We start from the raw sequence: 15,755 nt of genomic DNA, 5'->3' as shown, positions 1-15,755 counted from the left end.
TAAAGAACCAGTTAGCGTCGGAAACCGCAATACAATACCGTGATTACTGCATTAACTCCGTCCGCACCGTCAGTCAGCCGGACGCCTGTCTCCACCAAGTGTCTTCTCAATCACAAAGAAGGAAACGTGGAGGTGTTCGTGCCTACTGGATCTGTATAGGCACTTTGAAAAACCATTACCCGTTACTTTCTTCACAACGTAATCGCGTACCCAATTAAAAAAAAAAAACGCTCATGCAGTTGTTCACACCAGCACAGAAAAATTAAGTAAAGCGTAATATAAACTTTCTCCTCCCGCCCCCCCTTCGGTTTCGGCGACAGTGTGTTTCTGTGGATGCCCAGCTAATGAATTTGTCGGGAATCACCTTTATATATATTCACATTTTTAAGAGCAAGTATTCGGGACAAAATTTTGTTTCAGTTAGCAGGTGTTGTTTTTTTTTTTCTTTTTAAAGTTTCAATTCATGCATGTCGTCAATGGTTGAAGTTTCGGCGCTTTTACCTCCACAGAAAAAAGAGTAAAGCCGCAGTTACACATGTTGCTTATTGACAGTGATAACACGTAACAATCCCCGGGAGGTTACAAAACGCCCTAACACATTGCATTTACTTGGAAATAACCAGGAACATCTTCACTTACGGTATGTATTCACCTCCTACAACACTGATTAGTTGTCGTGTGATCGCCCCCATTCCCCACCCGAGGCGCTACTCCGAATGCCTGAACTATGGCCACTGCGCGTCGAGCTTGCCATCGACCTGCGCCGAATGAGGCAGAAACAATCATGGTTCGGAAAACGGCACCAGCCAGTTCCCCAAAAGTCCAAACTGCCGTGGTTCGCATGCCACATAGTCTCATCTCAATCACGTCCAGCACATAAAAGAAACGGAAACGATCCTCATCAAAGTCACAGAGACCACTATTTCCAAGGCGTGCCGTGAGCCCAAGGTTGGCCGTTCGCCGTGGGTTGGAGGGAGTCTTAGTCAATACAGGGACATTGCACCCTTGTCAGTATGTCGCTTTTCCTCCGCTCCCTCCCCCTCTCCTCCCCCCCCCCCCCCCGAACAAGTGAGCGCCAGCTGCTCTGAAACATCTGCAGATGCGTCGGTGGTCTCTGCCTACGCCGGTCTCTTGTCAACAGCCCAGAACGTTGCCCCGCTGCTTGTGGTTTCCACCGTGGCTGCGGCAAGATCCAGCACAGCCCCTTGACTATTCGATAAGCCCTTTTCGCCAACCAACCAGTGGCCTCCTTGGCGTTGGCAGCAAATGCAGGCGGCACTTTTAGGAGTGTCGTAATAACCCCCTTCTTTAATTCCGCACATATAAGGTGACGACGTTGATGTCGTGCCGTCCGTGACGGCACCACGATCGACAAGAGAGCGGCGCTGTGGCCCTGACGGTACAAGAAAGCCACTCGCTCGAGTCAACACACCTAAGCACTCGGCCCACGCGAGAAGTTTGAAGGCACGAAACACTTTGCAAGGTTCTTAATTCTCCGAATTCACTATTCAAATATATCTGCGGCCAAACAAATCCATGCACTTCATACGGCGAGGACTAACGATTAGCATACGCCGGAATTGATAAAAATAAAGAGCAATAGACCTCAAACACACAAACATCTAGCTCGTATTAATTTCTCTGCACGCTAACGTATGCACGCGAATAGGCCAAAGAATAAACAGATAAAACGGAAGGAGAAAAGGCAGCAAATGAACCTCACGACAATAACTCAAGTCACGTTTGATGAGCAGAAAGCAGTGTAACTTCCGCGTTTTGAAGCTACACTCATGAAAAGCTTTCGCACACGCCGTCCTCTGAAATGGGCTTCAGTAATTTTCACTGTCAGCTACTTCACCTTTTTCGCCTGTGATGGGGCAAGGATAGAAATTATTGCGACGCTCGCCCAACATGTCACTTAGGAGCTCTCCCCTCTTTCCTATGTCCCGCCAACTGTAACGTCACATATATGACACCTACGTGGTAAATTTGTGCGTTGTGCGTAAATTGTTTTGCACCTGCGTGCAGTTCTATTGTCTCAGGCTCGGTCCGAAAGCTTGCATATTCTGCTAGAGGAAGGAAATATTACACTTGCGTCAGCACCTTCACCGATTCGTTTGACGCTGTGCGGGCTATTATGATTGTGGGATGGGAAACTTTTTTCTTCCGTTGGGCGTGTTTACGGCGCACATTTTTCACCTGTCTGATCAAGCTTTGGCGCAGAACTTAGCATGCGTTGCATGCGTACTCAGAGGCTTCGTAAGTGCTTTTGACGGGGAGAGGGTTCGTCTACGTCTAGTTTGCGCCACGTTTTCTTCTTCCTTAAAATATGTACCAACTAGCTCAGCAACAAGCTTTGTTAGGTTCAGACAGTTTATGATGAAGATAGCGATGATGATTACCATGATGATTTATTTATTTTATTTATTTGAGAAAGACTGCAGGCGGTTTTTCACCGTCCTAGCAGAACAGGGTTACATCATGTTTCTAACACGAATGTGAAACCTTTCAGATGTTGTGGCATGCACGCAGTCGGAAGGCAGCGAATTCTACTCGTCCACAGTTCCTACAAAACACGAGTACTTAAAAGTGTTATTTTTAGGAACGCATGGTCTAACAATTTTTGAGTGATTTAACCTTGCTGATCGTAGGGGAGGTGGCATAAGACACAAATCTTTGTTTCAACCAGATTCGTTATGATACAGTTTATGAAAAACGTTTAGCCTTGCAATCGTTCGCCTCGTTTGAAGAGGTTCAAGCCCACATTTTCTCATCATTTCAGAGACTGACGGGAGGCGCCTGAAGTAGGAAAAAATAAATCTGGCGCTTGGTCGCTGGACCCGCTCCCGTTTCTCTCTATCTTTCTATTTATCCCAAACTGTTGACGCATATTCCATCACTTCATTCCATCGATGATAGTTTTGAAGTTCCAGTATACCAGTGCGCGTTTTTCCTGCCTGAAAGGGATAGCTCTTGTCTCCGAGGTCGGCCCTGGCTTTACAAACTGAAATAAAAAAATTACTTTAGGTAATAGGTATAAATCGCTCCCTGCTGAAGGGAAGAAAATGCCACGGGATCACGATCCCCCGCTTCACGAGAAATAGCGTCGGATTAGTGGACAGTATAGAGGAGGACAGGCCATTGTCCGTGTTGCCGATTGGTCATCCCACGCCCATAGTCCGGCACAGTGACGCACCATTCGCTCCTCATGGCATTTTGGGACGAAAGTTGAGGTTAGTGTCCTCGAACCCGGGATGTGTACTTGGCGGAGGCACGTCCGAGGCCGCACATATTCCCCTGACATACTCGGACAAGCCCTCTGGCCGGTGCCCTCAAGAACATCACAGGCCGGATTCACTTACTGGCTCCCACGTCATTCCCCTAACAATTTGGCTCACTGAATGGCGTGAAGATATAGATAACAATAACAATTTCCGCTTGGCTTATCTTTATCTCTTGCTGTTCAAGCATAGACAAACACTTCACATTTTCTTCTGAACACATGGTTGGGTGAAAGGTTGAGTACATTAATGTAAATCTTGCCGAATCGATATAACCGTCGAGGGCCAGTGCTGTCGTAAGCACCGGCTATTCAGTAGATAGGCAGAGAGGATAAGAACATGCGTGCCCAGCTGATGCCCTCCTGAAAGCTTTATCATTTGTAGACATATGATGCGTGCTGCGCCATAGGCTGAGTGGAGAAACGGAACGCTCCGTCTATTTACGCCGGAGCCGTGAATTCATTTATTCGTACAATATTTGGCGAAAATGAGATACCGTAATGACGCCCTTCGTAAACCTTGCTCTGGTATGCGGTCGTTTAGAAATCTAGGAGACTGTTAATTACATGTCCCTTCTGGTAGTTTGCGCGTTAAATTTATAGTCCGGACTTTGGTTTTTAAGTGCGGAACAGCAATGAACCCCCACTGAATGATGCTGGCCCAAGCAGAAAAAAACGCCATGCAATTCCAGACACAGTTCCTTCAAAAGAGGAAAATATCACCTAGGAAACAAAGCCCCACCATCTCCGCACGTCCAAACCCCGAAGAAAACAGCCTGTGACCAGAAAAAGCGAAGTGGCTCATTCTGTGAGAGACACATCTAAGCTAACCGTGGAAAACCAAGAATCTTGAGACTAGCCATAAAAGGTAAAATATAGAAAAAACAATATCAATAAGTGCTTGGTGGTCCGCTTTTATTTAGGTAATGGGTGCACGCCTACGTCCCCTACCCAAATGCAGGCAAAAAAAAATGGCTTCGCTTAGCTCCGCTAACTTTGGGTATGTAAAGCAAAAGCTTGGCTTAGTCTGGTGGAGTCTTGGTTTCGCTTCGTTAACCTTTGATTTAGCTGTATTGCCGACCACGCCTCAAAGCCGTTCGGTTCCGTGCAACGCTCACAGGAGGAGGCCGGGCGAACGCTGCGTTCACCGGGGTGAATTGGGCGTTCATTTTTGGAGAACGCACCGTTCCTCTTCGCCGGGCGCGAGACGAGTCACGTTGCCCGAAATGACCCAGCGCTGCATGCATGGGAGGCTGTGGGGTGGTTGGCTGCCTCTGCCGCAGCGGCGGTGGCGACCGCTGTTGCCACCGGCAGGCGCCAACAGCGGGCACGGCGAATCATGCGATGCGCTGCGAGGGGTGTGTCGCCGGGGGTGTGTCTGTGGTCAAAAGGTCATTTGCACATCTTCCACGAAATCGCTGGACGAAAGTAGTAAAGCTTTGCTTTATAATTTGAAGGTGGGAGATAAACGCCGCGCCTGGTGAGCAGTATACACAACTCGAGAAAGAGGCGGCAGCGGTAGAGAGGACTATAAAAGCAGGGCTGTAAACGTACTCCCTCCGTAGGTGGCTATGCTTCACAGCGCAACACACAATGCGAGAAAGCCAGCTTACAAGGACAGACCTTACACCGACATGCTTAGAGTAAGCTTGACCTCTAAACTCAAATGTACTGCGGGGAAGACAATTTTTCAGGGGCAAGAGAAGGCATAGCAAAATATGGAAGTTCAAACGCTTTTATTTATTTTCATGAGTTTTTCTATAGCTAAAAAAAGTGCCCGCGTTTGCATTACACACGGGCGTGATAACTGGGAGACTTAGACATATGCAGCTTCCCTGTAAAACATCTTTGAGCTCAGCAGACTCTGACGGGGTCGCCACGACACACCATAAATGTACTTTGTTTTGGCTCGTGCGCAGCCTTGTCAGCGGTGACGCAGCGGGGACGCCATGCCGCCACCGCAGGAGGGCGAGAAGCGCGCCCTGCGGCACCACCACAAGGCGGCGCTCCAGTTCTCGTCCGGCGCCGTGGCCGGCTTCATCGAGGTGTGCGTGAACCACCCGCTGGACGTGGTCAAGACGCGGCTGCAGATGCAGTCGGCCGACGACCCGCACCGCTACAAGTCCATCGCCGACTGCTTCCGGCGCATGGTCAAGGCCGAGGGCTTCCTCTCCATCTACAAGGGCATCGTGCCCGTGCTTGTCGTGGAGACGCCCAAGATGGCGCTCCGCTTCATGGTCTACGAGCAGACCAAGCGCGTACTCTCGCCCCACCTCTCGCTCGTGCCCAACAACCTCATCTCGGGCTTCCTAGCAGGAGCCATCGAGGGCATCGCCGTCAACCCGTTCGAGGTGGTCAAGGTGAGGGAGGGTGTGAATGCATGTGTAGAGCGCCCATCAGACGAAACAGACGGCACCAGACGACTTGCCGCAGCAGGAACCTGATTTTATTCCCTGAGCGTGGCTCGTACTGCTCACGAAAGCACCCGCGGCAGATGATGATGATGATGGTGGTGGTGGTGGTGATGAGGATGATGGTGGAGCGTTGACGATGTTGGGGATGGGCGCTGCTGCACTCTAAGAAATGTGGGGAGTAGTTGAAGAATCAAACAGCTTTCCTATTCCTGCCAGGGTCGTTTGACACCGTCCGCACCACGCGTGGCGTTAGATGGCGTGTTCACTCTACTAGGAAACCAGAATAAAACTGCTGGCGAACTCTCCCCGCTCTTGATGGAGCTAAGCGGCGGTTGTACCCCTTTTGCGGGAGAGAATAGAACAGCGTACCGACTCTGTCTCGCATCGATGGAGTTCGTATATCCTCCGCGAGAGAGAATAGAACAGTATATCGACTCTATCAACTTCAGCTGCACGCTTTCAGGTGTGCAAAAAGGCAGACACCTCTATGGCGGACGCGAACTCTTTGAAATCGTATGAAAAAGTAGTTACCTAAACAGCCACAACACCGGGCCATGAAACAAAGCGTACCTAAAATAAAGTGCAGCGTATTCAAAAGAGCGTGCGAGGTAGTGTTACACGTCCTCTAGGAATGGGTCATTTGTGTGTTCTAACGCAACGGTGTCCGTCGGACTACTTGAGCGTTATACCTTTGCGCGGTCTTTTCATCGCGGCAGGGCTGGCGGACGGACGCGTCTCTCCGACGTCTCCGTCTCTTTTGTGGCATTGAAACCGCCGTATTACTCCTGTACGTGTCTGTGAGGTGCGTTTTGGTGTCGGTGGCTGTGTTTGAAGTATACCTGACTGGTGGAATAACATCGTTTGGCTGCTGCGGCCGCCGCTGAAAACGTAAGTCACCATTTCAGTTTTTCTTGCGCAGTACGGGAGAGCTCGCGCTCATTCCCGCCAAAACTTCAGCTTTATTTATAACAACTGGCGCTCGTGAGTGCTGCTTAGCCTTGTTGGTTCTTGCGAAGAATTAAGTGGTCACATACATATGCTTTCATTTGTGTGACACCAGTTCTAGCTATCCTTTTTCCGGCTTTGTGTTTTTCGAACAAGCGGCCGTGCTCCCATCGCAGGTTCACGACGTTCAGCATGCGTTGAAACAAGTCTCGTGTGCAGTATAAGAGTTGCGGATTTATTAAGCTGGCTTCTTTAGGCACTGGACACATGTACGATTGGTACACGCGATTCGCATGCGACTGATCGTTACGACTGTCGCCACGAGTAGCCGTACGCGTGAATTTGAGACACATGGCCCGATGCGCGCATGCGATGTGTCGTCGGCGTCGCTCCGCCCACTGTTTTTGCTTTATGGTCAACTACGACGATCGCTGAGCTGAATTTGTAGATTCCGCGCGTTTGTTCGCAAGAAATTGATAAAGCAAGCAATCTTGAAGCGTTTTCTGCCTTCGGGAACAGTCCGCGCTCACGCCGGCCGCGCCTGCCAGCTCGACACACTCAGCGGCTCGAACCGGCGCAGACCACGGTAGCAACCGCTTGTCGCTGCTCTCCCGAATCAATCTGTTCGCTAAGAAGAAGTTCCACATGCGAAAAAGTAGGTGTTAATGTGGTGAAAAATTGTGCTAGGGATTGTTGTCAGGGATTATTTTAAAAGCGGCGATCAGATATCTGCCGCTATGCAAGCCTGCGCTGACCGGCCGTGGATGCCGCGGCGCGCGGTGCGCCGAGCGGTCGAGAGATGGCGATACCTGCGCGGAAGCATCTAAACAGGCTACGCAGATGTCTTGGTCACCGATCGCTCAAACGGCCGTTATAGTATAGTGCCTAGAATATAGTTATAGCCCAAATAAAGTTTCACATGCGAGAAAAAGGATGATAGTGTGGTGAAAAGTTGTGTTACGGATTGTCATCCGCAGTTGCACAGATAGCGGCGATCAAATGTCCGCCAGAATGCTAAGCCTAAGGTTCCCAACACCCGAGCCGACCCGAGCAACGCAAGCCTGTTGCGGGCGGTTGGGGCTCAGCGGACTCTCGATCGCAATGATGGCACGACTGCATCTGGCTTGCCAGTCGCACATCGTGAGCCTCCTCGGACCAGCGCACGACCCAAAACAGGCCCTAACGATCAATCGTAACGATCAGTCGCATGCGAATCGCGTGTACTAATCGTACATGTGTCCAGCGCTAGCTATAAATTAGGCTTTCGTTTCATTATCTTCTTGAGCAACGTAAATATATTGTCGAGCGACAAGGTAATTACACTGCCGCCGGGCTCATCCGTCGGTTCCGTTCCCATCTGGCGCGTCTGAGGAGGCAAAAGTGAGCGACGGCGACAGCAACACCGTAACCAGTTTATTACCCAATCAGTTAGGTTGGTAGCGTCGCTTTATTTGGTTACCCCTTAAAATATAACGCAGTCAAAGGTCACAAGGTTTCAATTCAACCTCCAAGTTGGCATAGATGTCTTGCAAAAAAAAAAAAAAAGAACGTGAACGTTTGTGCGTTCCGAACCCATTGTGTAGTGCGTTGCCTTGTAGCCTCTGGTCCCGTGTTGTTAGAAAACAATACTTAACGCTAATAAAACGTTGACGGCAGGACATTTCATCGCGATTAATTGTTTATGTGGCTACAGTAGCCACAACAAAATTTCATTTAACCGCTGGCGTGTTGCTTTGTCTATTGGACTTTTTTTTATTACCTTTCGCGACTGCAATAAGAGTGAAGCCCATTTTCGGTGAAATTCCGTACTGTTTTCTCAAGAAAGAGCCAAGTAACGGCTACCGTAAAACGTAGTATTGAAAAATGAATACTGCAGTACGTTTTGTTTCATAGCGAGTGTTGACAAGCTAGAACTTTAGGCTGAATATTTTCACGCGGACATGTGGTAAAACTGGTGCTAGGTGCTGTATTTAGTAAGCAGCGTGCATTTAGCATTATAGTGAACTTTTTTTTACTTATTACAGGCGCTACGACGTAAAGGTGTTTCCCGTGGATGTTTCCAGGGCTATTCTACAATAGCGCTGTTCAACAACATATTGTGATCGCCTGGCGTTCGGAAGCAGAAAGAGAGCAAAGATGCCTGATGCGGCCGACAGCTGTAAGTAATAAACACTTCATCTTTGGTCACTTTGCCATAGTCATCTGGCAAATAAAAATGTGTCTTTTAGCCTTCATGGTGTCATTTGCATACACTTTGGCTTTCTAGCATCGACTGACCTTAGTTGTGTTTTATTATAAATGTCATTAGAGACATAACATAACTGCGTAACCAACTTTCTGCTTGATTAAAAATGTGTCGCTTCCACTGCAGTGCATTAATGCTGTAGCTTTTTCAAACTGCCAAACACTGCAGTATTTTTTAACAAACTTATTTGGTCACAAGTAAGATTCGATGTGCAGCTTCAAGATTGATGGGGATTAGGAATGCGGTTGTGCGGCATTTATTTTCTGCTTGCCTCTTGTTACTCTCCATGATTCGGCCTTGTTACTGTTCACTGATCCCATGATTAATTCCAATAATGAGAGGCTGACAGTTTTGCTGTAATATTGCTTGTCTTCAAGCCATCCTTTTTGATAACACCAAGTACTTGCAGGTTGGCCTGAGGTTGCAGGTTCTCTTGTTGGTCTGGCTGCTTTTTCTGAAAGTGGTTGGTTGGAAAAAAAGAGGAGGAGGACCTTGTTGGTTTAAAATTTGAATAGGGGATCAGGACCCCGATGCTTTAAATTAATCCGTGCTCTCGTTCTTCTCAGATGGCTTTTCAGTTCCACTGCTGGTGAAAGAAAAGCCAGAGGCCTTGCTCTCAAAGATGGTCTGCATATTTTTCTTCTGTATGTTGAGTAAGTGAAATCCAGTGTAGTACTTGTGAATCAGGCTCAGCAATCACCATCACAGCGATTCAAATTTGCTAAAGGGAGCATTTTGCCTCATCAGTAGACAATTGTGAATGTCACATTGATGAGTCGTTAGCGTAGTCACTAAATTGTTAGCTTTAAGTGTATAGACTACTAACTAGTGATTCGTTTTCCTGAGAATCGCTTTGTACAGTGGTTTGTCCACTGAGGAAGGAAGAGCAAAATACTGTTACTTGTGTTTCTTCTGGTACTTGCATTTGTGTGCTTTTTATGCAGGAGCCAGGAGAGACTTCCCTTTACCCCAGGATCTTGTTCTCGGGCCAAACTGCGGAGAAATCTGGAGCCGTGACCGTGCACTTCGAAGAGCTGCAGCTGACGGCTATGGACATAGTGGACGGGTTCGCTTTGCTTTTGGCGGTCTATTGGACCTTCAACATCCAGTATGCCCCAAAGACAAAGCGGACCTGTCTGCTTTTTGAGATGATGCTCGGCCTACCACCGACAGAGCAGATGGTTTCGGTCATAAAGGCAGCAACTGCAATACAGGTGGAGCGACGTGTGTGAGGATGTCAAAATAAAGCATGAAATGCAGTGTGAAAACGATTTGTCTTTTTTTTTTTGGCTAAGCACAAACGACAGCTTTTTTTGTAAAGACGCCTTGCTACGTTTACTTGTGAAGTAATTTTACTGTATTTCAGTTTGTAAGCATGAAGTAAAAAGGGCTGACACTAATGCTGTTGTGGATGCTAAAGTGTAGTCTTGTTAAAGGTAACATCGTGCTGCCTCTGAATAGTAGAGTTCGGCAACTCGCAGGTAGTGCATAGATCCTGCTTTAAAGGAATACATTAGTTCTGACAAAGAGTAAGCTAGCCCTCCTTGAGGAGGCATTATGGGACTCTGGTTGAAAGAATACAATGATTCTGAAAAGAGTACGCTAACCCTTCCTGGTGAAGTATTGCAAAATGCTGTTTGGTGGAATAAGGTAATTCTGAGGGGTGGCAGAGGTATAGCAAGATTCTGGTAGAGAATTGTATAACTCCCTGACTGGAGGAATTATTGGATCCGTGGTGAGGGAATTGCCGGACGCGGTTCCCGCAACTCCTGTGAGAATACCTCGACCCCCTCTCCGCGAGAGGCCTGCGACTCCCTTGTGAAGGGTAAGGCTATTCTGCTAAAAAGGGAGTTGCCTGATGCTGGAAAAGGGAATCGTATATGGGACAAGGGTTTCTATTCCCTTTGGGAATTGGTGGGACTCCTTTAGTTCTTAGAGTGTGCGGTGATTATGATGACGCCGCTGCACAAGAATTTATTGAGAAGGATGCCGTGGGCATTTGTTGTGGATGAGTTCAGGGGAAAAGAAAACAAAACGTGTACGAATGTAAGATCAATATTCAACTTGCAAGACGTATTTAGAATCATGGGAACAGATTAAGCACCAGGCACAACTGGAGGAAGGAAAACTGACAGGAATGAGGCGCACTAACAACTGAGCTTTATTCGCTCCGAAAACGATTATAAAGGCACGAAACACACTATGTAATAGTAGTTTGCACTACGTGTGAAAGCGGTTAGAGCTGCAGCACCTTCCTTACTAATCATGCAGATAATCCACCTCGCTAGAAAGAGGATCCCCTGAAGGCTTGCTGACACATCGGTCCCCCGTCTTTTTTATGACACCGCTTTCATCAGGCTACGCACGATCACCTAGTTTGCCACACGCACAAGAGAACTGAGTACGTCGAGGTGTTCTTCCTCTGAAAATAGCGGTGTAAATTTCTGTAAGGGAATGTCTCGTCCTCTGCAGAAACCTGGACGCCTCTAAATAAGGTGACACAAGTTTTGAATGGTGTCAGTGTCAGAGGCATCACCTGTGTATATTTGTGTTAGGCCTTTGTATATAATTGCGTACGTCTGCACACTTGTTAGTTTAGTGTTTGTGCAATTGTTTGTTTGTCTATGTCTATTCGTTTCTTCCCCGTGACAATATGTAGCCAGTGTTCGTAACAGTTTGAACATCCTGGTGTACCACTCCCCTCAATAATGCCCTCTGGGCCATGAGGGTACATAAAATAAATAAATAAATAAATAAATAAATAAATAAATAAATAAATAAATAAATAAATAAATAAATAAATAAATAAATAAATAAATAAATAAATAAATAAATAAATAAATAAATAAATAAATAAATAAATAAATAAAAGGCCGTCCAAACAAATGACATGAAATGAAATGGGCCTTAAGGAAACTGCCATTTTCTGAGGACGTACGAGGTAAAGGCCACATTCGCGTGGGCTTTGTTCGTGTAAATTTCATCGGGTAATGACAATCCACTTACGAGGGACAAGAAGCCAAACTGGGTCGCGTCGTAGAGTTGTCTATGGGTCTGGGTAAAAAGGTAGCTTCCCGATTTAAACGGCCACTGTGCGCGCATGTACACACAGGCCTTAGTATGGCGTAATTACAGCTGTAATTATGAGCTACTGCGCTCACTAAAACAGCTGACCACGTATATAATTTCGAGTATAATGCAACAAATATATCGGCTACTAATGAGGGTTAAACGGCGGGGAAATTGTCATAAACGCGACGGCTATAGAACAGCACGGCGTTTCTCGACACGGGCTATCAGGTTCATGTAGTTCCTTAGTAGGTGGCTTTACCCTGTTTTACTCTTTTGTGAGCAGACGAATTCCTGTATCTTCTTTTTGTGCGCTTCGCAAAAGCGGCGCCGGCGAACTTTCCATAGCGACCCGTGGATAGGCATACAGCACGTCACAGCACGTCACAGCATACAGCACGTCACACCTTGATAGGCATACAGCACGTCACAGTTGCGAATTAGAGCTGCAGGCAGTTGATGGCTGCGTTTAGTAATGCAAGGTCTTTCGAGCGCAGCGTGTATTTTTAATTAGCAGTGTGCTGATATCCTCTGTTTTACGGGCGTGCATGATATGCGTGAGGTTTTCTTCGGGCTAAACAGTGTTGAGAAGTATCTGTTCGATGATGCATATTTCGATACAATCTGTGTGCCAGTCTCTACCCCTTCACCATTGGCAGGGTTTCCGTAGGAGAATTGTTTGCAACTGTGCGACCCCCGTCAGTTTAATCCAGCTTTCAAAAAGTAATGCAGAAGAAGGAATGGCGCCAAAAAGTTGTGCAGGCGGTAGCTGAGATAAACATTGCAGACAAAAATGTCAAATTTTCGTTAAGAGGGCCTTTGTGGTAGGCGTCCTATTATTATTGGGCGGTTGTATTAGCGCGGTGTACAGGGGGTATTACAAGAAATACGACCAACGCCGCAAACAACCTCCGATGTTTGCCGCACCATCTGGCTGCACTGTCAGTAAGCTACGCGCATGCGTAGTTCTTTCAGAGTCTTTAAGAGTGGGACCTATGGTTTGGGGAAATGCTTGATAAAGAAGCGATCGACGGCGGTCATTTATTTGGATGTCTTTTTACGGTCTGTCACCACACAACATCCTGTTATCTATTACATTCGGGGCCAATCGCGCAGCATGCTGATTGCAGTTGAAATGACGGCCTTGATAGAGTTTCTTATACTTACTAAGAAACTCTATGGATGGCCTTCAACGATCATCGTGTCAGTGGCGACGCAGCGTGAAAAGGTGTCTCCAAATATACGACCGGCGTCGCTTCTTGATCAAGCATTTCCCATAAATGTACATAGGTCACACTCTCAAACGCTCTTGAAGAAGTGCGCATGCGCGCAGTTTACTGACTTTGCAGCCAGATGGTGCAGCCCGCGTCGGAGGCTTTGCGCTCCATTGTTCGCATTTATTTTAATCCCCCTGTACATATAACTTCGCGAAACGATAATGAGATCCATAGTGTCGGCAGTCGACCGGGCATAGTATCGGCTGGCATGTTCGACGCGCCACTGCCTTGCGGCCTGCAGGTCCGGCTGCAGACCGACCGCGCCCTGGTGGCAGCTCAGCCCAGCGCTTACTCCCTGGCCCGTCAGATCTACCGCACGCACGGCATGGGACGTGACGGGCTCAGCCTGGGCCTCACGTCGAACATCTTCCGCCACGGAGTGTTCGTCATGTTCTACTTCACCATCTACGCTAAGCTCAAGGAAAAGGCGCCAAAGTTCGACAACAAACGGCAGGAAAGCCTCTACAAGGTGCGGGGCTTCGTCCGCAAGTAACGCTGTGTTCTGTATGTTGTGCATTGGGGCTGTTATGGCTAATGCAGCCAGTTGCTATATGCGCTGAGCATCCGGTTAGAAATATATACGTTTCGCTTATTGTGGAACCAGAAAAATAGATTGTGGAACTGCAGAAAAATAGAACACACAAAAGAAAGGGTGCGCATGACCGCAAAGTTCTGCCATGGTAAAACCGTGGGTGAGCTTAAATTACTCGTTTTGTCAAAACTACCACGTGTCGTGCAGCCTATATATTCGTTTAGTTTAAAATGTGTCGACTTCCATAATGCAGGATATAGAATCTCAGCAACACTAAGAAATGTCCCAGGATTTTGTCCGTCCTGTAGGGCCAGCGTGCGTGGTCTCATCAATGCCGATACCGTTCCATTGCTGAACCCTCCCGCTTGTTAAAGTATACTAAGCCTCTGCTTTTGATTGCCCCAAATTAATCAGTAAAGACGCTGTATTTCAGCCATTCAACAAAACTATCGCGTGGTCGCTGGAGAGTTCCATCAGTGGCTGCGGGTGGACGGACGAACGGACGGGCGGACGGACGGACGGACGGACAGACAGACAGACAGACAGACAGACAGACAGACAGACAGACAGACAGACGTTATTACTGGACGCTGGTGTGATTGGTGCAACGCACTTACAAACAATTCCTTCCGAACTTAAAAAATGCCTTGTGCCCGTACAACGTTTCAGAAAAAGACACTCAACTTAAGCCCGTTCTACATGGGCCGAATTTCGCTTGCGAACTCGCAGCTGCGGCGCCGCTCGTGCACCAAAGCGATCTATTCTCGTTGCTGTGGCGAATTTGCAAATGTTTGGAAGAGTCGAACTTCTCTTGTGAACGCCGCTTAGCATTTGACAACATGTCGCAGAAGTGAAAATAGGAAAATCAACCATTTCGCCAAATTAAATAAAATGATTGCGCTAAAAAGGGACACGGACGGAGTGAGGACAGCCATTTTATTCAACAATGGAGTACCAACGTGCCCAGGACGCTACCATTTTGCCGCACGGGCGGCGCCGCAACTGCGAATTCGCAGGTGAAATTCGCTCAATGTAGAACGGGCTTTACAAGGAATGCTCTCGCCCCCTCCCCTCTTTACAACTACCGTTCCGCGTTGTACCCGCAGGTGGGCGCGGGCCTGTTCAGCGGCTGCGTGAGCACGTGCTTCAACATTCCGTGGGACGTGGTGAAGAGCCGCATCCAGGGCCTGCAGCCCGTGCCGGGGGAGACCAAGTACAAGACGTGCTGGCAGAGCTTCAAGGTCGTCTACCGCGAGGAGGGCTTCCTCGCCCTCTACAAGGGCCTCGCGCCCAAGATGCTCCGCCTGGGCACCGGCCACGCGCTGATCATCGTCCTCTACGAGCACATCGTCGAACTGCTCGAGGCGCTCGCCTCCAGGCTGTAGGGCTCGAGTGCTGCTGCCAGCGGAGTAGTCGTTCCTCAACCACGGAGGACTCCTTCTCGCGTCGTGGAGGCCTGCGCTCTCTACGTTTATCGCACGCGTACAAACTGGAATATTTATACAAAAATTTCCCATTGCAGTGTGGCTGGTTATGTCTAGCCACTTTCCGGCTCCGAGTGTTGGGACGCCGCGTTGACCCCAAGGAAATTCCAGATTGCGAAGTCAACTCTTCCGTCCACTGTTGCTAATAGACACTCGTTATAAAAAGCTGCCGATGCTCTTAAAATCTGTCAGGACCGTTACATGGTGTGATACGACCAATTTCCGCTAGCTGTTCGATGCGGAAACCCATTTAAAACGTTGCGGTCTTGAATTATTTTGCGCTATATTTCCAAAAGTGCGCCTTGTGCATTAATGGTGCTATAAACGATAGTGTTGCGGATGGTACTGTTTACTCTGAATGGTAGAATTCATCGTGGACGGCTTCCTCTGGAAGTGAAAAAGCACGCGTGCTAACACACATGTTGAACTGCGATGCAAGATGCGGTACGGTAGGCGGACTCCACGCCGCCTTGCTGGATAAAAGAGAATAAATTTTATTTCGAGGAATA

The 15,755-nt window shown here is 48.0% G+C and overlaps 1 protein-coding gene across 2 annotated transcripts in view; it reads left to right on the top strand.

Moving 5' to 3' along the window:
• The window catches only part of LOC144175133 (mitochondrial 2-oxodicarboxylate carrier-like), a 45,535-nt gene extending 29,780 nt beyond the window's left edge, over positions 1-15,755 (top strand). For both annotated transcript variants that reach the window (XM_077704220.1, XM_077704219.1), the window contains exons 2-4: positions 5,200-5,640; positions 13,472-13,699; positions 14,869-15,755. In XM_077704220.1, coding sequence (XP_077560346.1) covers positions 5,230-5,640; positions 13,472-13,699; positions 14,869-15,147 — 918 coding nt within the window. In that variant the 5' untranslated portion in view covers positions 5,200-5,229 and the 3' untranslated portion in view covers positions 15,148-15,755. The remainder of the gene's footprint in view (positions 1-5,199; positions 5,641-13,471; positions 13,700-14,868) is intronic.

Source organism: Haemaphysalis longicornis, unplaced genomic scaffold (assembly GCF_048455015.1).
Source record: "Haemaphysalis longicornis isolate Haplotype H1 unplaced genomic scaffold, Haemaphysalis longicornis Haplotype H1 scaffold_3, whole genome shotgun sequence".
NCBI classification, from domain to species: domain Eukaryota; kingdom Metazoa; phylum Arthropoda; class Arachnida; order Ixodida; family Ixodidae; genus Haemaphysalis; species Haemaphysalis longicornis.
Note: the sequence above shows the minus strand (reverse complement) of the source record. Positions and strands in the feature narration are given on the sequence as shown.